The 25,935-nt window shown below is 43.3% G+C and overlaps 3 protein-coding genes across 4 annotated transcripts; 2 read left to right on the top strand and 1 right to left on the bottom strand.

Annotated features, from left to right (window-relative positions):
* Positions 1-1,297: 1,297 nt before the first annotated feature.
* On the bottom strand, positions 1,298-6,754 carry ankmy2a (ankyrin repeat and MYND domain containing 2a). Its single transcript, XM_053432446.1, has 10 exons — positions 6,550-6,754; positions 6,031-6,095; positions 4,474-4,612; positions 4,264-4,362; positions 3,968-4,128; positions 3,555-3,769; positions 3,248-3,383; positions 3,027-3,155; positions 2,662-2,791; positions 1,298-2,187 (listed from the first exon to the last, which is right to left on the bottom strand). Exons 1-10 carry the CDS (start codon positions 6,614-6,616, stop codon positions 2,051-2,053), a joined length of 1,278 nt encoding a protein of 425 aa, XP_053288421.1. The 5' UTR covers positions 6,617-6,754; the 3' UTR covers positions 1,298-2,050.
* A 4,227-nt stretch (positions 6,755-10,981) lies between these two features.
* pkdc (protein kinase-like domain containing) lies at positions 10,982-12,965 on the top strand. Its single transcript, XM_053432887.1, has 3 exons — positions 10,982-11,040; positions 11,571-11,955; positions 12,214-12,965. The coding sequence occupies exons 2-3, from the start codon at positions 11,585-11,587 to the stop codon at positions 12,854-12,856; spliced, it is 1,014 nt and encodes a 337-aa protein (XP_053288862.1). The 5' UTR covers positions 10,982-11,040; positions 11,571-11,584; the 3' UTR covers positions 12,857-12,965.
* A 932-nt stretch (positions 12,966-13,897) lies between these two features.
* On the top strand, positions 13,898-20,283 carry herpud2 (HERPUD family member 2). Of its 2 annotated transcripts, XM_053432308.1 has the most exons (10): positions 13,898-14,138; positions 15,228-15,327; positions 15,405-15,627; positions 16,977-17,054; positions 17,323-17,430; positions 17,871-18,037; positions 18,211-18,336; positions 18,446-18,781; positions 18,879-18,990; positions 19,475-20,283. In XM_053432308.1, exons 3-10 carry the CDS (start codon positions 15,481-15,483, stop codon positions 19,673-19,675), a joined length of 1,275 nt encoding a protein of 424 aa, XP_053288283.1. In that variant the 5' UTR covers positions 13,898-14,138; positions 15,228-15,327; positions 15,405-15,480; the 3' UTR covers positions 19,676-20,283. The 2 variants fall into 2 exon arrangements, with proteins under 2 accessions (XP_053288283.1, XP_053288282.1); XM_053432307.1 differs by having other exon boundaries at positions 13,908-14,138; positions 15,228-15,627.
* The last annotated feature ends 5,652 nt before the right edge of the window (positions 20,284-25,935 follow it).

The raw sequence follows: 25,935 nt of genomic DNA, 5'->3' as shown, positions 1-25,935 counted from the left end.
AATCAGAAAGGAAAGAAATATATCAAATGACGGAGGAAAAAGAAAGAGAATGAAAATGAGGTAATAGAGGAGTAAAGGTCCAATAGAAAAGGAAGAAGATAGGAAGACAGAAGTGATGAATGACAGAAGAGGAAGAAGGAGGACAGAGGGAAGGAAATCAATTATGAGATGTAAATGTGAAGGGACCAGAAATGCTGTTGTTAACCTTCACCCTCGGTGTCTGTTGTTGTTCCTGTTTGACACCAGAGGCTCATTCACTCCACATCCGAGAGAAGATAAAGGACAACATGGTCGGCTCCTCTCAGGACACTGTTCACACTCCGACGCCCCTCTGAGCCTCTTCTGAGAGCCGCGCTGCCTGAATGCTGAAACGTGAATATGATCCCCCCCCCCCCTACCCCCCCCACCCCCAAACGGCTTTTGTACTTTCACTGTGTAAAGAAACAGAAAGCTGAGAGCGGACTCCCTCTCTGTGCCCACTGAAACTCGGCAGCAGGAATTTGGTTGCCTCTAACCCTCATGGGAAATGAGAGGTGGCTGGGTTAATACCATATTGACAAGAGCATGGTCGGGGGGGGGGGGGGGGGGGGGGGGGGGGGTTCATACAACGACGAGAAAGTTTGGAAAAGATTCCAACAGGAGAGAACGATATGACAATAGCCTACTTTTGCTATTAGTTCAAACATGGCCACATTAACCTACTGCGGGGCCCAGGGGCCAAAATGTCTCCTAAGGCCTCTGGTGTCCCCCAACGTACACAGAGGTTCTCATCATGTCCCCCAGAGACAACAACCAGCAGCTTCTCAGGGACAGATGGAGCCTTCTGTCCGTGCTCTGGGGGGTGTCACCGTTAGTTCAATCGACACGACCATAAGACACGAGGAAGACATTTCAACAACGGTGGAACGTTACGAGAAGAGAAAAGAGAAACTCTTTGCTGCCCTCTAGTGGATGTACCGCTCAACAACAAGAGCCAACATAGAGGATGCATGGAATTATGTGTGTTGTGACCTATCCACTGGAGGGAAGTATTGAAGCATATTTTTCATGTATCTGTACTTGACCTGACTTATTTTCAGGTATTATTCACTTTTACCCCAATACAAATATCAGTTGAAGCCCGACTGTAAAAAATATGCTGCAATAAAAGAAAGTTGTGAGCTGTTGTGGAGCTCCAGGAGCCACAGTGAGAACTTGTGTGTATGAATGGGGAAACAGCCCCACCTGCTGGACACGGACCTTCAATGCAGACATATTTTTTATACTAACTGTAAATTATGAAAACCCACAGCAGAAATGATGAGGATGATTTTTATTTAATGATAATTCAGGGCAAACAGAGTCTTGTTGGACAGCTTCTCGGTTCACTGTTAAATAAAGAGTGATTATCACAGATCTTTCAAAGTAAAAGGAGTTTTGTTTGTAAGTCATGAACATGATGTTTATTTCTTGTGCCGTGTACAACAACATTCCGTCAACAGGTGATTCAGCAAAATGAGAAATTTGGAAAATCCTGAGCATTAACTTCATCTATCAAATTCAAAATAAAGCCATAATTATATCGTTCATGTTTAAAAATATACATTTTTGGTCATCCGTGTGCAGCCACGCTGTCCACTCACAATCTACCACGAGGTTATCAGTAAAAAAAAACACCCAATCAATATCAAATCAAGTAAATTGTGAACAAACATCAGTCACGTTATTCCCCACACAGGCTGCTATCGCTTCTTAAGGCAGATTTACCCTCCGTCGTGGATTCGAACCCTCAACTCCTCCCACCGACCTCTACCACACACCGGGGCTCAAATTCACATACGACGACATTACCAGAAAACATAAAAAAGGACAAACGGTTGGCGGCTGTGCCACAAACCTTCCTTAGAGGCTTTAAGTGTGAGAGTCTCAGCTCCATAATAAATATGTAGGCTCCTCCCTCCTGTCGGACCGGCCCCTGTCTGGCTTCGAGTCTCGCTGCCAGGTCTCTGTCGGTGGACGGGGGTGTTTTCTGGAGAAGGTGGCGGCTGACACATCGACGGTCACATGGTCCTCAGTTGTCAGCGGCTGTGGGGGTGGGGGTGGGGGTGTCTGAGGTTTCTGAGACGTTCAAAGGAGCCACTTCACTGTTGTTCTCCACCGACAGCTCCTGAATGGAGTCCGTGGCCTCCTGCACCGCGTCGCTCTCGTCTGAAACACAAACACAGCTCGTAACTGGAGGTCGGACCTTCCTGATGCTCTGAGGGCAACGTGAGGTCAGGTTCAGCCATTTAGTTTTATGAAGCTCACAAGCAACATGGAGAAGAAATGTTCATGTTTTCATCCGTGTTTATTTGTTTTACTGTCAACAGGAATACGCACAAACTACAAAACAAATTTCCACAAAACTTGGTGGAATGATGGGAACTGGAATTCGAGTTCTATACATGTTTTTCAATGCAAATAATGCTTAATATTTGATAAAACTAGAAATTTAAAGCTCCATAAAGCTGAAAAATTGTGCTTTGAAAAGATCTGCATCCATTACTGACTGACACTAGTTAGTTTGCAGACAGATTAAGGTTGAAATCTTTATTATCGCTATTTCTCTGAAGTATTCACCTCTTATTGTGAAACATTCTTCTGTAACAAGCGATAATTTGTGTCTTAGAAACGTCAACGCACCTTTTATCTGCTGCATCCTGAGTCGGGCGGATTCTTCTTCCTGCGACTCTCTCTGGTCCTGAAGCTGCTTACAAACTTTCTTGTGGGTGAACCAGTGCATCTTCTGACAGTCCTGGTCGCAGTAGATCACCTGGTGGACGAAAGGTTTTAATATAGTCAGAAAGTTATGAAAATCTTTCTTCATGTTTTATGGGAAAATCTAAATTGTCACTCTTCTTTGATTTTGTTTTGTATAAAGTAAAAAATAATCCTGTGTAGATAAAGGACAGTTCTGCAGATCATGGGTTTATAAGATAGACATTCTGTTCACATAAAACTAATCTCACGTATAAACTGAATTAGTTGCTGTAGTTTGAATCTCTCACCATTTTACAGATGGAGCATCTCTTCTCGGCTCCTTTCTCTCCACACGACGTACAGAACTCTGCGTCCATGAAGCCGACCTGACCCGTGATGGCCTGAGTCAGCACAGACAGAGCTGTGGGGTCGTTCCCCTGAAAGACAAGCACGACCAAACCTGATCAACATCCAGAAGAGGCTGTCACTCAATTTAAATTCTCTTTTTAATGAATGAATCCAGACTCACGATGTCCACGGGGGCGATGCTCCGCACCAGCTGCTGCAGCAGAGTGGCGTCGCAGTAAGGGAACTTGCGAATACATTCCCTGATGAACTTCTCTTCATAGACGGGGAAACCATCGCTGTCCCGGCCCTTCAGCAAACTGCAGGAGAGAGAGAGAGCAGGGACATATCAGGAAAACCTTCACGTTGGAAATAAATGAGTTTTAAAAACTAGAAACTACGTGAATGCAGCCAAACAGCGATACTCTTAAAATCGACTCCACCTCAGATTAATTTAACGTTTCAGTTTTAACGTCTGTAATGACACTCGCCTCTTGACGAGTCCATCCAGCTTGTCCTCGCGGTTCTTCAGGAAGGACGCACACTTTCCCAGCACGCAGCTGATGTAGTGCATCTTCATGGCGAGCACCTCGTTCATGTCCTGCTGCTTGATGCACTTCTCACAGATGAGCTCCATCACCCGGCGACACTTCTCCAGAGCCTCCACCTCCGCCAGCAGGGGGTTCTCCTTCACCAGCATCACCATCTGGGAAAACACAAGAATTCAGATTGTACCAAAAACGTGGTGTGTGTGTGTCATGTATTTTAACACAATTTTCAATGAGCAGTCTTTTTTTCCCCTCCAACCATTATATGCAAGTTAAGTTTATTCATATAACATTTGATTTAATAGCTTTAAATGGACACAAAAAGGCCAAACAGTCCTGGTCTGGTGGCGTCTCACCTTGACAGGGTTCAGGTTGGTGCTCATGATGACCTTGTGGAGGGGTCCGGCCAGTTTGGACGGCAGCTTCGGCTCCTTCTCCAAACCCTGCGGCCTCGTGTAGTAGTCGAGTCTGGCCCGTGAAAAGAAGTTGTTTATCACCGTGACGCAGTCGTGTTGCCCTGAGGACGGAGACAGGAAGTGGAAACATGAATGGGTCACATGTTGAGGTCGAGACAGAGCGACATTCACGTAAAGAAGTGGCCCTCGTCTTTGTGTGCATGATGTATTAACTAAGGGACATATCACATCCGTACCGACAAAGGCAGCCATTTGTGCCGCGGTCCTTCCGACAGAGTTGACCACGTCCGTTTCCGCCCCCGCGTCCAACATCATCCACGTGATGTCAGTCTTCCCTGCAGGCACAGAGGAGGACAAGTCACAACACATCCACAGAGGGACTTTCCAGACCAACAGAAGAGGAGGATTGATTAATTCTGCTGCGATGATCAACTCTAGCTTCGTACCTGACAGTCCGGCGAACATCAGCGCTGTGTACCCGTGCTCGTGCTCGTTGCAGTTCACGTCGGCTCCGTGCTGCAGCAGCAACCTGCACATGTCGGCCTTTCCTTTGTAGGCAGCGTGCATGAGAGGGGTCATCCCGTACTGTGGAGGAGACAAGAAGGCTGAAGAGCTCTGTGCACTTCACATCGAACACATCACTTCATCAGGGGAACTAAATGGTATCTACAAGAGCAGGAGAGTTTTAACGTGAATAAACATGTCTTTATTGAGAACAGTAACAAAGCAGCGTTGCAATGTCGCTCCTAATATGTTTAAACGCTTAATTGCTCATTAGTCCATTAACCCTAACCCTAAATTCGTTGATGTAGTGGAAGTTATCTGCTTCCTGAACAATATGTCTGCAAACAAACCAAATTTGTATCTTAAACTTTACAAAGAAAAGAGCTAAATTTCCAGAAGCTTATGAAACTGACATGGCTCCAGTTACCTAACAGAACATCTGAGTGAAACACCTGATGGTGACAGGTGAACACAAAGAGCGACAGACAGAGAGAAGGAGGATCTCCTCCAGGGCTCTTCAGCGTGAAGACTCAAGTCCTCTTGTCCCTCACACATGTCCCCAAACAAAGGAAGAGCTCTGCTGGAGGAACTTATCACGTTGTCCTGAAGCGTCACAATCGTACGTTGCACAAGCGGCTTCAGCGTCTCTGATGTGTTCGTGACACATGACAGTTCTGAAGTTATAAGATCAGTCGAGTCAGAGAACAGACACGAGAGGAGCTGTTCACCTGCCAGGTCATTTGATGCAGGAAACAAATGAGAATGATATAACACATGAATGAAAATGATATAAGTTGGTCATTTATTAACAGGTCAATAATACAGATGATGTTTAATAACAGTCCTGAAAAACTGCCAATTTCAACCTTTAAACAAAAACTGAACAAATTTAAAAATGTTTTTTATACTCATATCAGATTGTGTACTATTGTTCAATTATACCTGATTATTATACATACATATATACGTTTATTTGAAAATATCTGTAGTCATAATGCAGTTACATCCTCTTGCAATCAGCCTGTATCACTGCACTTTAAGTACATTTCTTTAGTTTTCAGTTTCTTTGAAATTTCTCGAGTGCAATATACATATTCTCTGTAACTTATTTTAATTTAGATATGATTTCTGTTGCCTAATTTATTCTATTTACACTTGCAATTGTTCTTTTGTGTTGCTCATTTTGACTATTTATCGCTGTAACAAGTGAATTTCAACATGTATATTATGTTATCAGCCTCAAATATTAAAAGCCTAATTTGATATAACATGAAAATGTTTACTCAAGTGTTCTACGCTTTCTAAGTCACCATCGTCATGTTGTGATTTTTACCTGTGCATATCAAAAATAATACTAAACACTAAATCAACACCCCAGCCTCCTCCCACGTGAGCTAGGAGGGATTAAAGCTGTGTTAATCTGTAGATATAGATTTAGATATAGATATATATCTCTCTCTATATATAGAGAGAGATATATATAAAGTTCACTGAGTTACCTCATCCAAACAGTTGACTCTGACATCTTTACACCCCAGCAGCCTCGACGCCTCCTGAACGTTTCCTAGAAACACAAAACTTCTTATTAAAGACATGAAACACAACATGCAGCTCCACCAGCAGATACCACAGCTCCAGACCCTGTACCCCGAGGTGAAGTTACACACACTGACAGCCACTGACCCACAACACACTCTGCTGTAAACTGACAAAGCAAATGCTTGTGTACAAACTACTTATTGTGCTACAGGTGGAGATGAAGACAGGAAGCTGCCCCTGGACACATCACTGGCTGCTAGCTAGCATTAGCTGCCGTTAGCTTCACCCCTCGAACTAACCACTGACTGAATGAAGTGTTGTGATTTAGCAGAACTCTAACAGAGCAACTCACAAGGAGCAGAACTGACAGTGTGTCGTTTTGTGTCTGTCATTATAACTTGAGCTAACAGGAGCTAGTTGCTGCTGCATGCTTTCTTGAGGGATTAGCATTAGCCGGGGATGGGGGTGGGGGGGCTTACCTGCAGTGATGACCTCAAACAGTTCCTTCTCGCTGGGGGACAGGTCTCCTTTCTTCGGCGAGGACATGTCGGTGGTTGTCGGTGGAGAGCGAGCGGACTGGAGGCACAGACAGAACGCGTGTGGTCGGTGTGAAGCGAGGCTGTGAGTGAGAGGAGAGAGAGAGGCTGCCGCTAAAGCTAGCTGGGGCCAGCTGTCATGTGGACTGTACCACTGTCAGCAGGGTTGGGGGGGTAGGGGATGTTACATCACAATACTACAACCCGATAATAACAGAATCATTATGGTGACATAACACAATCATAATATGTGTTTTCTCAAAATTAACTCCCAGTAAATGGATGATGTATGATGGTAAAACATTTTAATAAGAAACTATAAAATATGTAGAATTCAGTTTTCACCCCCCTTTTCTTTTCTTTAACTGAAACGATCAGTTCAATGAAAGTCTATATTTATAAAGGTCAGTTCTCCGTGTAAAGAAAATGTTTAAAAGTAATTTGTAGATATTTATATTATTAATGAATTAGATTGTAAAGTATTATTGAATAAATAAATTATAGTAGAGCGACTTTAGTTCAACAGATGAGACTTTTTGCAAAAACAATGGTAGAAACTAAGTAAATTAATTAATTTCCCTTAAATATACTAATTTTGCAGTTTATTAAGTAAAGCTAATGCAATAAATTATCCTGGTTATATATATATATTATATTTGTCAAGGATTGGTTTGTGAGAGTTGAATGATATTGTCTCTGAATAAGTCACATGCAAGAGTTTCTTTATTCCACCAGTGTAAAGTAAAACGTTATTAATACAGCAATTCTAAAACAACAGTGCTTCACTTTAAAAGCATCAAACAAGCCTTATGGAAGCCAGAGCGTTACATTGATATTAATAGAAATATTAACCCGTTCAAAACAGAAATAAAATCAACATAAACAACAGACGAGCTTCTGCTGTGAGTTACAGAATCTGTCTGTGATTCTTCTGTCTTCAGCTTCCTCTGTCGGGCTCCTTGATCAAAACTCTTCCGTCAGATCGCTTTTTCCATCTCACCGAAAAACCATCAGTCTTGTTCATCCTCCCCAGCTCCAGCTTGATCTGAGGAGCAGACGAGAAAATCAACATGTTAAAAGGAAACATTTAGAATTGTATGTTTTATTTCTACCTAAATGTACAACTGAAGAACAAAAATATGATTTAAAACAGAAACTAGGGCTGTTTGCCGACATGTCAGGAGATTCTGTTGGGAGTAGCTGCAGCAGGAGATCATCCGGGTCAGACGCCTTCACAACAAAAGGAGCATTTTCCAGATTTCCATGTTTTTAAATTGATCTTAAACGGCCGTGTCACCTTTCCATCTCTGCCACTTGTTTCAGTATGTCTTATCTGTGAACTGTCTGGATATATTAATCACATTTTGCCAACATTTTTAAAGGCGTCTGGCAGGAAAAGTTCCAGAAAATGTCCAAAGAAACTGACTATGACATTTGAGTTCTAACAAACAACCACTCCTGACAGTATCGGCTGAAAATGTCTGAAATTCAGTGCATGTGTGAAAGCAGCATAGGGTTAGGAGGAGGGAATCGAACATATGACTCACTTGTTTCAAGATCTCGTCCAGCACTTCAGGTTGGTTTAGCTCCAGCCCTGAGCTCTGAGATGTGATCTTCACCTTAAAGATGGACCTCACAATGGGACCTGTTTATGACACACAGACACACACACACACACACACATTTTACTATGAGCTGATATCTTAAACCAAAGCACCAATAATGTGAATGTAGTTTCCTCACAGTTGCAGAGGAATGGCTGTGCTTCGTCACATGACCGTTGTCCCCATCGACCAGATTTGCTTTTTAACAAAGCAACACATGTTTTTTCTAGAGATGTGTAAACGCTTTCTTCTGCGCTCCAGAATCTCAAGGAGGAGTAGGTCTTGTCCGACCACACCCAGGGGTCCCTGAAGAGGCCGACCCACACCTTCAAGCCAGCGGCCAGATCCTGGATCCTCTGGCTCTCCTCCATGTTCCTCACACTTGCCAGATCTGTGTGTTGCCTCCTGCAATAATCTCGAGCAACTATCCAAGTCATCTTCATTGTCGAGAGAACGTGTTGTTCTCCCACAGGTTTTTCTCCTGAGGACAAAAAAACACAGAATCGCAGTTTTGTGTACGTTCAATGTTGAAATTATTGTATCCATCTTTACCTATCCATCCATCCATCCATCCTTCTATCTACCTGTCTATCCATCCCTCCATCCTTCTATCTACCTCTCTGTCCATCCATCGGCCAGACCCTTTCATCCATCTTTCACAATCAATGTGTCTGTGTATCCATTTATGCATCACAGACTCACCATCAAAGCATACCGAGTACAGCAGAGTTTCACAGTGCATTCGAAATAATTTCCCATATTTTTGAGAACCACAGTTGTATTCTAGTGTATTGCCCCATTGCAAATAATCCCTTTCTCCTTCCTTGTAGAAATCTTTGTCCGACAGGGACCAGTGCCACTTCCTCAGGTTTCCTTTACTGAGCCCTATCCACACGGCGTCATCGTATCGGCCCTCGACCGCTGTCAGCGCCGTGCTCATCTCTCCCAGGTCGTCCATGGTGGCCAGGTCCACACATCTGCTCCTGCAGTAGCTCTGAGCCTCAAGCCAGGTTTTTGGGGTTCGAACCAAAACAAAATGATGCTGGGGGAGAGACGTACACAGAGAGCACAGCCCTGTGGGAGAAATGTTAACACATCTTGTGTTAACTGTGAAGGCAAGTGGAGTTTCTTCTGTGTCTGTTTCACTGCTCATCCAAAAGGCTTCTTGATTTCTTACAGATTCATGGGGGGTTTGCAGGGATTTAACCTCTGTGGGTCTGTATCACCTGAAAACCTCCCATCGGGCAGTAAGAAGGGAAGAAGCCTTTTGGAAGAGAAGAGAAACATCTTCAAGACACACAAGCTGCCACTGTACAACTCCTAAAAGAAGATATTATGAAGGGAGTGTGCTATAAATAGAATAATTACGAAGGCTGATATCCAAATATGTGGTGCAACACTCACCTGGAAGAAGTAGAATGAGATGAAAAATCCTTTCCATCGCTGTGATGAAGTTCATCAAAACAGAGGAACAAGGATTTACTTGTGTGATATTCCTTCAGCAGGTCCCAACAACAATCGTTTCAGTTCATTGATTTCACGTCATTGTGCGATGACGTGAAATCAAATCAAATAATTTGCTTTGAGAACCTTCGTTTCCTCAAGATGTAAAACACATGGAAAGCAAGTGCTAAGAAAAACAAAAACTTTATGCTAATCAATTTGGATGGTGACCTCAAGATGGATCAGGGCACAGATCCTGCGTTTTCTCAAACATTGTGAGATAAGACTTAATGTATATTTGTGAAAAATCTGTCGTGTTTAAGGGACTGATATTTATGAGTGTGTGTAATTTGCTGCAGGATCTACTGAATTAGTTTTTTTGTGTTAAATCAACAAAAAAAAATCACATTTGAGCAACCTGGTAATTGTATGCCATCCCTCTTGAGATTATACCCAACAAATATGTATTGTAAAAATTTCTGTTGAGCCGACTTATATTTCCAACCAGACGGGCAATGATCATGTGAAACAGTTACTTTCATATCACTGTACTGAACCTAAATATTTAGTGTCTCTAGTCAAAATTAAATAAGTTTTTACAGTGTAAAGTAAACCCAGTCTTGAATTTGAAAGTGTTGATGCAGGTTTACGTCATGTGCAGGTGTTTTTGTTCCAAAGGAAGAACACAGAGGAACGGTCTTTCAAATTAAAAGACTTCCTGAAAACTCATGGAGATGTGAGATGATCGAGCCAGCTGGGGCGACGCGGTGGGAACAGGTAGACGTAGCAGAAGAAGCTTTAAAGTGCAGGTGAACTGTAGAAGGCAGCAGGAGGAAGGATAGACAGCACACACACACACACACACACACACACACACACACACACACACAAAGGAAGGATGAAACCAGCAGGATGAGGATTACATCTGTCCTCGGTATGTAAAACCATGCAGGCTGAAGATATATGCAAACTTCATCCCAAAGCATTTGAAGGTTAAACTAAAGGTGAGTATAATAAAATAATAAGATCTCTGCTCACGCTCAAACCTGCTTTTCTTTTTTCTCCAGAGAAGTTCTATATATATGTGTGCGTGTGTGTGTGTTTGTGTGTGTTTGTGTGTGTGACTGCAAACATCAGAAAAAAGATGCAGTAAATAACTCATCTTTCAATAAAAGTGTACGTTGTAGATTCACTGTTGTGCCATAATCATTAATCACAAAAAAACTAAAACTAAAACTAAACTAAAACACTTGTTATTGCACTCCAGTCCAGCAGGGAGCAGTATACCATATTTCATGTCTGTGTCTTTACACATCACACAGAGGGCTGGAGACAACACTTCCGGTTCTCTCCTGTCGTTAGAAACACAGTGGACCAGAAGCAGAAGGTAACGTAGAGTATTTACATCACGTTGTGGTTTATTTGGTGCAGTAGTTACGTTATTATTCAGTTTTAATGGCTCGAATATTAGAGGTGATTGAATTTGTGTGTGTGTGAGAGAAAGAAACAAGCTTTTTATCTTTACTTTTACAATGAAGTGTCCAAACACAAATAATAACATCTGGTCAATTCCAGATGTTTTCACTTTACAGGCATTGAACATTCAGTTACTCTCAGGAAGTAACAACATGCAAACAGATAAAATAACAACAAAACAAACAGAGCTGAGTGTTCACATAGAACAACGACACAGGAAATATAGTTGGTTTTATTGACACTAACAGGTAAAACCAATAAGCAGAAAAATAAGAAGATATACAACATATACAAGCAGAGAAAGGTGAAACATTTAAATAATCATTGAATAAAAATATCATTTATATTTGATTGAAACATAATTTGTCTGTAAGAGGCTCAACAGATAAATGTTTGGGACTCTAAACCAAAGTACTGACCCGGTGCTTCCTCTTCATTCAGCTCTGACCGGGGACATGAACCAGGAGAACCAGGATCTCATCCTGCAGGCTTGTGGAGCCTCGTCTCTGCGAGTCGGAGCCAAGATCCAGACCCTGTGGAGCGGCTATGGGGAGATCGTGCGGCTGCACCTGGTCGGCTGCGACCGGCCGTCTGTGGTCGTCAAACACGTCAAGTTCCCGGAGGAGGCCGAGCACCCGGGCGGCTGGAACACAGATCGCTCCCACAGGCGTAAAGTGACATCCTATCAGGTGGAGACACACTGGTACCAGAACTACTCCACCAATCAGAACTGTCGCATCCCGGCCTGCCTGGCGGCCTGGTCCCATGGAGACGAGATGCTGATCGTGCTGGAGGATCTGGATGTGGCTGGTTATGATCAGAGGAGGTACCATGACAAAATCATGTATTTTTAGTTTCCTCAATAATAGATGTAGAAATCATTGCATTTGTAACCTTTGGGGTTCTGTGTTATAACAGCAAACCTTTCTTCTCTGGTCATTAGATGTGGACATAAGTAACAGAATCAGAATAAAACAGAAAGGCAGATGTTCAACATTATGGACTTTTTAACATGTAAAATTCAATGAGCCAGAGTAAAAAATTATAAATAATCAAAATGTTGTGCATTTGTTTTCCTTTGCAGAACCAGCGTGAAGGACGGAGAGATAAGGGCGTGCCTCCGCTGGCTCGCCCACTTCCATGCTCTGTTCCTGGGTGCGGCACCAGAGGGGCTGTGGCCCGTCGGTACCTACTGGCACCTGGAGACCCGGCCGGATGAGCTGGAGGCCATGGGCGACGCCAAGCTTAAAGCGGCAGCCGGCGACATCGACAGGATACTCAACGAATGTCGCTTCAAGACCGTCGTTCACGGAGACGCCAAGTTGGCCAACTTCTGTTTTTCCCCGAGCGGACAGGACGTGGCAGCTGTAGACTTCCAGTATGTCGGGGGAGGCTGTGGCCTGAAGGACGTGGTTTATTTATTAGGAAGCTGCTTGAACGAAAAGGAGTGTGAAAGGAGGGCGCAAGGATTACTGGACTTCTACTTCACAGAACTGAAGCTCGCTGTGAAAGAAGATGTGGACTTTGCCGCTCTGGAGACAGAGTGGAGGGAGATGTTTGTGTTTGCCTGGACAGATTTCCACCGTTTTCTGTTGGGGTGGATGCCTGGAAGCTGGAAGATCAACCGCTACAGTAAACAGCTGACGAAAGAGGTTTTACACAAACTGAAACTGGAGCCAGAAAATTCCAGCACCAGACAGAAGAGCAAGCGTGTGGCTAAAAGGTGATCAAATGGAAATCTGTATATAGACAAATAAATACACATCTTTCATTCCTCACATATTTAAAAAATGTCAACAAAACATTTCTGAATGAATAAAGGTTTTTAAAAACAAATGTCCTCGTCTATCCTCGTCTATATTTGATGAACTTCAAAATGATGTGTTCCTGCGACCACTGGTTTTGATTGTTTATGGTTTTGTGTTTCCTGGAATTATCAATGTTTAGAACTGGATGAGAGAGTGACTGGGATGCATCTCTATTTAAAAATAACAGGTGTTGACTCAAAGTGCTTCATAATTACACCAAATGAATAAGTAATAAAAGTTTATATAAAAAAGTACAATAACAAATAATATAAGTATTTACATGTAGGTGTTATGACGACAGCTTGAGTTATTGGTTTATCTTTTTTAAAGTAAAGGTCTTTATAAGTTTCACAAAATAACATTCAGGGAACATAACTAACTAACAAAATGCCTTTTAAAACATTACGAACAACTCAAAACATTTAATCATAAAATTAATGTTTTTGAAGTCTTTTCACAAGAGAACCCTCAAAAAATGTTGCCTGAGCGTTTCATTAAATACTTCACAACAATAACCGTTACTAAAAGATTTAGAACATTATTTAAAGGTTAAAAACAGATTTAATCTTATTATTATATAAATATTAATAAAATTTGTTTTGCTTCATTTATTTATCTGATCAGCTGTTGTGGGGTGGATGATGACGTATTTCCGGTATCACACCCGACATGAGCTCAAACCGTGGCAGCGGCAGCTCCTAGAGGCACTTCCGGTGGCAATAGCAACTGCCACTGATCTGTTAAGGCAGCTACCGCTAGTTGTGACCATAGTTGTGACTTATTCTCTCAGATGTATACGTAGTTTATGAATATTTATCAGCGTGTTACTGATCTGAGCACCAGCTATAACTGATCTGTATTTCTCCACTTGTGTTGGGAAACTTGCTCTGATTTCTGTCATATTTGAACCGATTCTGCTCAAATGCTGTAAATGCTTTGCCTTTGTTTTGTGTCTTTGAACTGAAACTTGGAATCACACTTCCCCCCATGGAATCTGCCTCTACCGCATTGAACATTGTGACATCAAAGGCAGCTGCCTTAACACACCAGTGGCAGCTTCTGTAGAGACCGGAAGTGCCTCTGCCAGCTGCTGCCCCTCACTGCCCGACATTTACAACAACAGGACGGAGGAGCCGAGCACCAGCGGGTCGACGGGACCAGAGTGAAACCGCCTCAGCAGCGGATTGAACCCGCATTTGAGGTGAGAACCCGGGGTCAGTCCGCTCAGGCGGGCCGATGGACGTGTTGTCACCGCGGACACGGTCCGTCTGTCCGGACCTTGGCTTAGCGAACCCCTGCAGAAGCTAGCTAGCGTTAGCCGAGGAGCTAACTCTGCTACCGTGGGTCCATGGGACCGGGGTCAGAGTATAAACAGACCGGGGCAGGAGCTGTCTTTAACCCGGGCTGGACACGGTGGATGTGTCGGTGTGTGAACGTGGGGACTGTGCTGGTTAACGGACTCGTTAGGCTAGTTAACGGTGACGCCTCCTGGTTTAGCCTGACTCGTGGTGATGTGGAGGTAGTTAGTTGTTTTGGTGGTGAACTGTGAACATGATGCAACAGGGCAGGTGTCAGGACCTCAGCTGCTGCCTCCACCTTCCTCCACCTTCCACTCATCATCACATCACTCAGACGTGACCGTCAGGAACCATCTGACTGTGTGAGGCTGCTGTTCTCAGGGTCCTTCTCAACTAGTTCATGAGTTGTCTGGAGTTTTAAAAGTCAGAAATTAGTGAGAAAGTTGCTTATTAATTATTAATTATATTAATTAACCCTTAAGACTCTATGAAGACATTTAACAGTAAATAGAAAGTATACTGTATTGTCCATAACACCAATCTATTCTGTTTATTACTGTGCAAGACTGGAGGAAAGTATTTACAATTTTTTGGGTATTTTTCCTCCAAAATAGACATAAATGATGTATCGATGAGTTATTTGTTTTGTAAAAATAATGGAAAATGACCCTGATCATTTCTTAAAGCCTTACACATTGTTTTCAAACTTATATATGCATATATTCTGTTTACTACAGCGTAAGACTTGAATTAAAGTGCAAAACACCACAAACATTTTACATATTTGCTTTAAAATGGGCACAAACGATTAATTGATCACATGACTGTTTGTCACATCAGAAAATTGTGAAAAATAGCCATAATCATTTGATATGACACAATAATAATTGTGCTTTCTATATTAACTTTGCTACAACATAGTACTAAATATAAAAACATATTAACCTTCTCTCGTAGCAAGGACACTCACGTTCTTCTTCTTTTTCCTCCAGAAATCCAGGAGCTGTGGCCACAGAAGCTTTGATTGAATTTAAAACCAGCGCAGCTCTGCAGATGGAGCAGAGGTTGTAGAGGGGGAACTCCGCCCCTCAGGTACGATAGGGACTGTTGTAGGTGTTTTTATTTGTGGGGCCAGAATGGAGAAGATTTGAGGGACATTTTCTCCTCAGGTGAGTCCTGAGACGTGCCACAAAGCTCTCCGGAGCTCAGGTTTTTCAGAGCCCCGCCCTGCTAGTAATATGAGCCATGGACTCTGGGGCAGTTGATAGTCCTGTGACCCTGGTCCTGAAGGCCCCCAACCAGAAGTGTGGTGACCAGACCATTAACTGCTTCCTCAACTGGACCGTGGAGAGGCTGAAGAGTCACATCTCCAACGTGTACCCCAGCAGACCGGTGAGTCCCGGGCTCCTGATGGTTTTCTCTGGTGTCTGTTCGGCTTTGAGGATGAATTTACTTTAATTATTAAATTTTTGTTTTAATAATTACTCAACCCTGACAGTTTTCTAAAAGATTGAAATATTCAGTTAGAAACCAACCGGAGCTCTTTGAAACAAGGAACCCAACATGACACATTGAATAATTATTTTTTGAGGGGTGATAACTCAAATCTCTGTCGGGTTGATAGATGCTCTAGTGTAGTCTTGGACTTTTAATGGACTAAAGTTATGTCAGTTTCAACATAGTAAAATATTTTAAAGTGTGGGTATTAAAAACTTGACTCTCCACTCCTGCAGTATAATCCTTAATCCAGTATAACTTCCTAATGCTCGTAAATCTGCTTTGTATGTTCCCGTCATGTGATGAATAAAATACAGAAGTGTTCATCCTGTGTAATTACGCGTTAACAGGTTCATTGTGTTGGTTTGTTCACAACACAATTACACTCCTACATTGTCCATATAAAATAGATGGTGCTACACATTTAAAGATAGGATATTGAGTTTATATGTTTGTTTCTACTTCTCAAATTTCAAACATATAAACCACAAGAAAAAATCTCTCATCAAATCTAATCAATATAGTCTAATCTAATCCAAAAAGTGTGAAGTTACATTAGATTTCATACTATAAAACAAAGTCCTCCTCCCCTATAGCTCTAGGTGGAGATAACTAACATGAGAGGATGTGTTTATGAAGGGAGTTCTGCTGTGAGCTGTGTTTCCTCAAAACATGTTTGTTGTTGAGGTTCAACATTCTTTGACCCTGAAAGCAGCTGTTGAGCAAATAGTCACCGTCACATTATCCTCATCAGCACAGGGAGTTGGCTCAGTGGGTGTGGATATTGTATATATATTTACATATCAATTTAAATGTGAGATTAGATGATGGTATGATTCCAGTCTCATACCCGACATTAACATCAATGAGCCGAGCCGCTGGGACGGGAGTGAAACCGGTTCAGGGACAGATCGAACTCCTCTCAGCTGATGACCCGGCTCCAGTCGACTCACTCAGCCCGATAAACACTTCCAAGGATTTCAGGGGTTAATTTTAGCTCCAGACCCTGGTTTGCTCCCGGGCCCGGAGCAGTATCACTTCCACCCAGTGTTTGTGTTTACGTCTGACCAAGAGCTACTAGATTACATATCAGATTTAAAACGTCACATAGAAACACACAGTACATATTTATAAAGTCATGGTAAAACAAAAAAGTCACTGTTTGTGTGTTTTAATGATTCGATGAGGACACATTTGTCTTCCCACTTCTCATGTCCCTCCATGTGTTGCTGTTTGTGTTGTAGCCGTCCAAGGACCAGAGGCTGGTGTACTCAGGAAGACTCCTCCATGACCACCTGCAGCTCAAAGATGTGCTCAGAAAGGTGACGACCGATGATGCACAACCTTTCACACAGATACAGTTTAGTTTGGCCGCCCTGCTTCTCTGTGTCTGTGAACATGTTCAGGAGCTGGAGCAGGGAAACAATAGCTGATCCACAATCAACAAAGGGCGGCTGTGTGTCTGAGTTCTGGTGATTTCCACACTAACCCTCTCCCTCTCTGTTCTGGTTTTGTCTCTCTGCCCTCACCTCCTCCTCGTCCTCCTCCCACCTCCACTCCGGCTCGTGTCCTGAACTTATCGACCCACAGCAGGAGGGACACCACATGATGCACCTAGTGTGCGCCTCCTACAGTCCCCCAAGCTCGCCCATGCCTCGCAGCCCCCCCACGGCCAGCTCTCCTGCTCCTGACTCCAGCGTGAGTAGACCCACATCCTCCTCTTTCATAAAGGCCTCCAACAGTCTGTGTGTGTGTGTGACAGCTCTATTGATGGAGCTGAGCCTCATTACAGGACACAGGGAGGCTGAAAACACACTGGAATGGGGCTTTGTTCGACTTTGTCAACATTTAGAGGAGCTGCTGAGCCACTTTGAGGATGTAGCTGTTCCTATTTAGTGGCATCAGCGTTTATACACAACTAAACCCTGAAGAAGACATAATAAAGAGGAGAGCCTGAACAATATTGAGTTTTTAAACAACTTCTATGATGTCTATATCATTAAGGTTTAATATTTTACATTTTAACCATAAACTTTATTCTTAATAACTGTAAATCAAAATTATTATACATTATAAAATATTCTGTTTCCGACACGCTGGTGAGGGTTCTTGTTTTTTTTATCTATCTCGTCACTCAGAATTTAGGCAGTGCCGGCTCCGCCTCCGCCGCCACCACGCCCAATCAGGACAGTCAGCCAGCCCCCTCCTCCTCATCCCCCCCTCCCCCTGGGAGTGATGACGGACTGAGGTATCGCGGCGGCTTCCCCCAGTTCAACCCTCAGGGCCCCCCCGGTGTCCCTCAGTGGTAAGACACTCTCTGATAACTCAACACACAAGATATGTAAGCTATCATATCAATTGATGTTTCAGTCATAGTTTAGATTTAATGATAAAACAAGTTTTTAATTTGTAGAGTAAAGGAGCTCTGTTCATAGTTGTTGTTTGTGCATCTTGTTCATTATTGATGTTCTCCTCCAGGCCAGACGGAGCTCAGGTTCCTTTTCAAGGAGGCTTCCCTGCCAACATGCCCCCCCACCCGATGTACATGCCCATGCAGGTGTTGTGGTGGCAGCAGATGTACGCTCGCCAGTACTACATGCAGTAGTAAGTTACACTGATGAATATTGAACGATTCCCTTTAAATCACAGAGAAGCAGTTAATGGACCTGTTCTCTGTTTCTGTCTCTTCCTCTTCCTCACCTCGTCTTCTCAGCCAAGCTGCAGTCGCTGCCTCTCAGCCTCCCAGCGACCCCCCTCCCCCCTCCCCCTCGCCCGTGCCCCATGCGGCCGCTCAGCCCAACGAGGCCGTGCAGCCGCCGCTGGGACCTAACCCCGCCCCCAACCCTCTACCGGAGAACCAGCCCGCCAACCCCAACATCCAGATGAACGCGCAGGGCGGCGCGGTGCTAAACGATGACGAGCTGAACCGCGATTGGCTGGACTGGTTGTACACCGTGTCTCGCGCTGGCGTCCTGCTCAGCATCGTCTACTTCTACTCTTCATTTAGCCGCTTCGTTATGGTGATCGGCGCCATGCTTCTGGTCTACCTGTGAGTCTGGTTCTGTGTCTTTACCAAAGTAAAGTCGTCTCTTTACAGAACTTTGAACCCTGGTGTTTGTTTGTGTGTTTGTTTGTGTGTTGTTTAGGCACCAGGCCGGTTGGTTTCCCTTCAGGCCCGAGCAGCAGAACCTCGGAGGAGGAGACAGGCCGGAGGCTCCTCAGCAGGAAGCAGAGAGAAATCCGGACATTCAGGAAATGGTGAGTTGGAGAATGTTTGCAGGTTTTAAACTCATCTTCAAAACTAATAAGGTTTTGAATATTTACACAACTAGAAAAGATGGTTAATTAATCAGATCAGTGTAAATATTCTAAGATTTGTCTGTTAAAACTTTGCTGCAACATGACAAAAACACAAGCTTATTAATTGCATCAGAATATTGTTTTAGCTCTGATGCAGTGTCAGATTTGTCTTTGATTTATCTGACCATCTTCAAAATATGCAGAATACACAGGACACCTTGTAACTGCAGTTTAATCCTGTGCTACTATATTTACCTCCTTTGCTTTGAGGAGATAAGGATGTGAGTCTGCACTGAGACAATCAAACAACAGAACTAACACATTACTTTAGTGTCAGACTAAAGTTTAGAGTACAAAAAAAAACACAATCAAGCAGTGCTAAGAAGTTGTAAAAAGTGTGTGTGTCTCTAACCCTGTCTCTCTCTGTCCATGTGTGTCGCAGGAACGTCTGATGGACGAGGGGGTGGAGGACGATGACAGCGGTGAGGAAGGAGGCGGCGGCCCTGAGGACCAGGCCGCTGCCGGTGGTGAAGCTGCTGCTCCTGCTCTCCCTGAGCCAGGCTTCCTCACCACCATGTGGTCCTTCATCAGCACCTTCTTCACCTCGCTCATCCCAGAGGGACGGCCCCAACCGGCCAACTAGGTAGACCCCCTCTTCCTCCTGCCAGCAGGCGTCGCTCTACAGCAGTTCCCACCTTCCCCTCTATGGTCCTCAATTTCCCATTTCCTCAAAAACACCTAGTGGTTGAAAGCGGTTACACACCCTTCTGTCCCCGGACACCTGACACGACTCCAGCTGCTCCACTACAAACCTTCTACCTGCTGCCGACACACGGACGGATATACTTTAAAACAACGACTCTGGAGAGCGGATGCTGTGTGAGCTCTGCAGGAGTTCAGTGGAACACGTGAACATTTAAATAAAAACAAATATCAAGCTGTGTTTTTCGGACTAAATGCTTCAGTTTTTCTTTTCTGTCATTGATCATGAGTTAAATGGGACGTGATGATGGAGAGAGACGCTGGAGGGAGATGTCTTCCATTTTAAACCGTGAGGAGATGTTTGTCTTTAATAAATCGTGAAACCACATCTGTTAAAGACGTTTTCATGTATGCACTCGATGTGCTTCTAGACATTGCAGCTACTGAAGCACATTGTTTTCCCACTTAATATATTTACACATGTAAGTATATGCATCTTTAATTCCTCAATATATGCTTTTTGAATAAAAAATCTTGCTGCAGTTTAAACTTTGTTTGTCGTGTTTTACTTCCTGTGCTGTAGTTTGTCTAATGTCCTGCAGGTGGCGCCATTCACTAACAGATCTTACGGTTCCTTCAGATTGGTACCTTATTGTGGGTGTGAAGGATTTAAACATTTTCTAATTAAAAAACTTGGATGACCATAGCTTTAATATTTTTAATTATCTGTAATGAGTTCAATTATCAAAGCATTAATACTAAGAAAATATGTTTTACAAAAAGCGAGTTACAGAATGTTTCATTTAGAGAAAGTTAAATATCCTACATTAAAATAGACTAAAAACACCTCAAGTAAAATTAAAGTAAACAGATAAAATGTTATTATAGGGAGATTAAAAAAGGAAATACACTGTTTACTATTTTAAAACCTGCATTTCATGGTTTGTCATGTAGCAGATAAGATGTCACATCTCCGCCTCCTCCCACTGAACTAATAAGTCCAAACCTCCTGGATATGGGTGGTGGTATCTTGTGAGTCTGGGGGTCCCACAGTCATGAAATATCCCTGTTTTTATATTCTCAATTAATCTTATCTTAAAAATTATAATCTATCCGCAGTCAAAGTGTTTGCTAGTTGGGTTTCTACATCATTTTGTAAGGTATCGCTGTGTCATGATTTGGCCCTTTACAAGTAAAATAAACCAAACTTCCAATGTCTCTGTTAAACACACTGAATCTTAATCTTATCAGAAATGTAGTACAGGCTCATAATTGGCTCCTGGGGGACATATTAGGAAGGACAGTGTCTCTGTGAAGTGCAGCTGTTTGGTGGACGGGGGACGGGACCATGTGTTTTCTTCACCTGCTCAGATCTGCAGGTTGTCCCCTTTGTGCACGATGAGGTTCCAGTCGCTGTCAGCAGATCTTTCACGTCTCTGGAGTCGACGTGTCCTTGAGCTTTGAGGAGGAACTCAATGGAAGTGCGGGGGGGGGGGGGGGGCTTCGTGTCGGTTGGACGCTACAGTTGGAGCAGTGTTGGGTTCGAGCTCCGACGCTGTCCTCACAGATATGGAGGTGAGCGAGGAAGCGGCTCAGACAGCGATGCACTTCAGAGAGTCCTCCAAAACCCCCTAATCGAATGACCATGGATTTTTGTGTAGTTGGTCGTAGAAGGCCCAATTAATTATGCATGACAGCGGCTTGACGGCCATTTGATTTCGTTACGGGCGCCCCCCTCCGAGCCACCCATCCAATCAGGTTAGGATCCCCCCCCCCCCCCCCCGGCCCCCACCACCCCTCAATTTTACCCGCGGCTCTGGGGCGAGGTTAGCCTCCCCTTATCTGTGGGAGAGATTCTCTAAGAGGGTGTTTGAGCCCTTGTAGGACATTTCATCATCATAATAAGTCCTTGTTATGCGGCCGGCTCGCTCCCCGGCCTTCAGGCCTCGTTGTCTGTGGGGGGGGGGGGGGGCAGTTGGGCTGGACACCTGCCACCGAGGCCGCGGAGGAGGCGCCTGATGAGGAGCAGGGAGAAGATGGAGCGAGTGACACCTGATGCACTGCAGCACCAGTTGTTACTGCTCTATCACGTGGAGCCTGCAGTTACTCAGGAACCACTGGGATAAAACCCAAACCACCACATCTCCCCAGTTGGACCTTCTCCCTGATCCTGGTGCACAGCAGCTTTATGGAGCCTCAGGTCTCAGGTGCTCGTCGTTGATGACTGACGGGGAGAATCAGGGGCGGGGCTACAGGTCAAAGATCAGGAAAATGTAAAAACTGTCTGATAACCCATCTGCTAACATGGAGGAGGGGTTGTGACCTCTATTGCAGCCAGCCACCAGGGGGTGACTGAGATGACTTGGCTTCTCTTTGGTGAGTCGTCATGTCGTCCATCTTTCATCAGAGTAGATGTATTAAATACAAATGCTCCACTCTTGTATTTCAAGAATATATTTAGTTACTTTTCACCACTGATTTTAGGTTTTATCATATTTTCATTATTAAAACGTTAACTATCAGAATGTGAACCGCTGCCTTCGTGTCCAACCTGGTCTTGGAAACTTTCTGCAGATTTGTACTAAAGCAGAAATCCAGAGGTTTGCAGGCAGCACGTGAAATCATTCCGAGCTCCGTCAGGAAGTCCTGTCGTCTCCGTTCGTCCTCGGTGCAACTTTGCTTTCAGGGCGTATTTCCTCTAAAACGATTTCCCATTGTTTGCCAACAGGTTTCTCATTTCACCACAAACTCCCGTGTGTGTCCGTGTCCTTTGTCCTCCCCGAAGCACTTTGTGGCCTGTTTGTTAAAAGTGCCTTATCGCTAAATTTGACTTGGCACGTCTTGTCAGGACGGATCGCAGCAGATGAGACTCTCGACCTGCAGATAAAACATCCATTAAGTGGCTTGTCTGGGGCAATTCGGTGCTCCCTCCCCATTAGCATATTCTTGGCCATTTGCGGGGACGGTGCATCACCGGGCGCGCGCTGCCGTCCTGCAGCCAGTCACCACGCCATAAAGAAGCACCTCTCACTCTGCTGCCGCGCTAAATATCCTCCCCGACATTGTAATGCTCGCCGGCTGTCCTCCGCCAGACGATTCAAACGACCGCTAAAAGCCCGGGGGGGGGGGGGGGGAAGAAGGGCCAAAATGCAAAATTGATGGAAATGACATTAGATTCAGCTCATGCTCCTCACCGTGTAAATTATGCCCCAAAATGGACTCTCTGGCCCGACTGTTGGCTCCAATTTGTTGGGCCATACCTCACACGGGCTCGTCTTGCCCTTCCCTTCTCTCTTTAATCCAATCACGGCCGCAATGGATGTTATTTATTTGTTTATTTATTTATTTTCGAAGGATGTAACCGATTCTTATCAGGGCCGAAGTGGGGCCTTCTTCCTGGTGAAACGGTGACTAACGTCCAGCCATCGATCCGTCAGTTCGTCTGTGGTGGCGGGTGATGGTTCTGCTGATAGACGAGCGTGTCTGTGTTTAGAGGGAGCGCACGAGTGGGTTTTCATGTAGTGAAGTCCACACAACCGATACTGTACGTGTGTGTGTGTGTGTCTGTGTGTGTGTGAGTCTGAGTCTGACGTCATGTTTCCTTTTAAAAATTCCAGATTCTTTGATTCGTTCAAATATTCATCAGCTGCTGATAAAAGCGTCTGAAATGTAAATGTGAAACGTTGCTGCCCTAATCTACAGTAAGTTATGATACATGATGGCTTCTAATGCAGAGGTGCATCCTGGGAAGAGCTCTTAATAATTCATCAACTCCTCAGGGCTGCAGAGTGTTCGGTGGAAAAATCGTTTGTTTCGTCATTCTTAACCTTCTCTAACTTTTTTGTTGCTTCATCAGGAATTTATATTAAAAGCACGAGTTCAGCAAATCCCGAGGAAACACAGAAAACTTTTATTTTATTATCATCTTGGTATCAAGTTAATGACCTTGGTGTGTTTTAAGACAACAGCAGGAATAATTCTATCAAGATGATGACAAATTTGAGATAAATAACTTGTGATCCCAAAAAGCAGCACAAACACAAGTCATTGTGTCCAGTCGCTGTTACTGAAGACGTCAAACTCACAAACTCATTAATGAACTATAGAGATTCATGGTTATAATAAATCGTTTTTGTTGTTTTTGGATTTCAAACCAGAGAAAACTGGACTGGATCCTCTCAGCAGCTGCTCATCCACACGGTGACGTTCTGACCCATGACCTTTACTACATTATAACACGAGAACCCAGAACTATTCAACTACGCAGCTGTAAAGTTGTAAAGTTTTGTGACTACATCTTTCTTGATGGTTGAGGTTTAATGTCCACAGACACATGAATGTAGTTTGATTCCAGCCCCCGCCCCGCCCCCCCCCCTTTCCACGTGCTGTGTCCTTGGACAAGATACTGAACCCTGAAACGTCCCTGTGCAGCCAGTGTGTGAGTGAAGTGTGACCATTTACCACAGACTGTGAATACAGATGGACGCCACGTCTCCGCTTCCTCACACTCTCCAGAATTGAAGCCAAAATATGTGCGGGTGTGAAGGCGGCCATCTTGTGCCGATGACGTCAGCTGGAGACAGACTCTGCTCGACCAATCAGGAATAAGCTCATTTAAATGAGATTATTTATTTATTTGTATAAAGTGAAATGTTCACTTCTGTGACTGGTTTAAAGGGAAACGTTTGACTGATCGGCTTCATCATTGTGTTTTTCCACCTTTAATGATTTGTGACTTTTCATTAATAATTTAATCAACCCCTGTTTCGTTACCCTGTCGACTTTTGTGTTGCTAATATAAATTCAAGAAAACACCTAAATTCAATGAAAGTATTGGTTATTAATTTTATTACGTAAAGGGACTTAAAGGAACTTGATTTCTGCTCTGTATTATGTATTCACTGTACTGGTGCCTTTACAGGTTTTTGTGTATCCCAGTGTCACACACACACCAACAAGTGGATCACGTCAGTCCGGCTGTCTGGTCTTTCCTCTTCCTGTCTGTCGATCAAATCAAAATACTTCTCTTGTTTTACGATGCACTCGATGATTAAGGGTCAAGATGAATTTGTGTTTGACTGTTTTTCTGTTTTTCTGTTTTCGTCACAGACTCGTCCAGGCCCCTCAGGTCGTCTGGACGAGTCTGTTTTCTGTACCCAGAGAAAAAAACTAAACATGAAGAAGAAGCGTTCAGTTTTTATTCTGCTCACATGAGAAGAGCAGGTTCAGCTGAAGCTCACGTCTTTAAAACCACTGCTGGAGACTAGAAGCTTCTCACACTGTTACTGTTTGTTTAGTTTCTAAATGTCTATTTAACTTTTTAATTTATATGTAATGTCTTTCTTTAGCCATCTTTCTGTATTGTGTTGTATTGCTTTTTAAATGATTTCAAGACACTCCTTTTTTTATAAAATGTGCCATAAACATTAACTTTCCTTGTTTAATATTGGCAACTTTAGAAAAAGTACATTAGACTCTGTCTGTGAAAATTGAGAATCAGATAATTCACTGAGAGATTGAACTTCTACAGAATCCTGAATTTGAAATTAAATATTAACCACATCAGATTTTGCACTAAAGAAAAATGATTTATTATCATTCAGACTCATTGTGCATCTGATGTCATGTTTTGTAAAGTTTCAGATTAATATAAACAAACATGTTATAACATTTTATGGTTTAAAAAGGTTTAGTTTACATATACATTTAAATAAACTGGATATAATGCAGTTACCAGCCAAGGCAGAGTATATCAGTGCAATGTGAAAGCTGACCACTAGGTGCTGCTATACGATTTGATTTTACTGCAGTTAAAACATGAAGAAGCTTTAGAAACAGAAAATGATAAAAAATGAAAAGGTATTTCTGTTCCGGCCTCTTTCATGTTTAATAATATTTTATCCCAATAATTGAATGAAGAATAATCGACAGTGTTTTTATCACAGAGACTCGGAACCCGGCTCCGTGAAAAGGTTGAAATCTAAATAAATATCTGTGTTTCATCTGCAGGTTTTAAATCATCTCATGATTTCATTTATTTCTGACAACCTGTGATTCACTGTGAAGGAGAAACATACACGACATCCCCGAAAAGAAAAAGAACTCAACGTGTTTGAGTGGTGATATATATTTCTCAAGGTTTACAAATAACTACTTTTTTTTAATGCGGCATATGGTACATTACACATTATTTCCAGACAG

Source organism: Pleuronectes platessa, chromosome 10 (genome assembly GCF_947347685.1).
Source record: "Pleuronectes platessa chromosome 10, fPlePla1.1, whole genome shotgun sequence".
NCBI classification, from domain to species: domain Eukaryota; kingdom Metazoa; phylum Chordata; class Actinopteri; order Pleuronectiformes; family Pleuronectidae; genus Pleuronectes; species Pleuronectes platessa.
This window is presented reverse-complemented; position numbering and strand designations above follow the sequence as displayed.

Excerpts from the sequence above, each read along its gene's own strand:
- pkdc (XM_053432887.1), top strand. The coding sequence starts at position 11,585 with ATGAACCAGGAGAACCAGGATCTCATCCTGCAGGCTTGTGGAGCCTCG. Across the intron at positions 11,956-12,213 it reads GCTGGTTATGATCAGAGGAG|AACCAGCGTGAAGGACGGAG; the intron begins GTACCATGACAA and ends TTTCCTTTGCAG.
- ankmy2a (XM_053432446.1), bottom strand. The coding sequence starts at position 6,616 with ATGTCCTCGCCGAAGAAAGGAGACCTGTCCCCCAGCGAGAAGGAACTG. Across the intron at positions 4,129-4,263 it reads ACAAATGGCTGCCTTTGTCG|GGCAACACGACTGCGTCACG; the intron begins GTACGGATGTGA and ends CTCCGTCCTCAG. Across the intron at positions 2,792-3,026 it reads GATGCTCCATCTGTAAAATG|GTGATCTACTGCGACCAGGA; the intron begins GTGAGAGATTCA and ends TTCGTCCACCAG.
- herpud2 (XM_053432308.1), top strand. The coding sequence starts at position 15,481 with ATGGACTCTGGGGCAGTTGATAGTCCTGTGACCCTGGTCCTGAAGGCC. Across the intron at positions 17,431-17,870 it reads CTCCTGCTCCTGACTCCAGC|AATTTAGGCAGTGCCGGCTC; the intron begins GTGAGTAGACCC and ends CTCGTCACTCAG. Across the intron at positions 18,782-18,878 it reads GCCATGCTTCTGGTCTACCT|GCACCAGGCCGGTTGGTTTC; the intron begins GTGAGTCTGGTT and ends TGTGTTGTTTAG.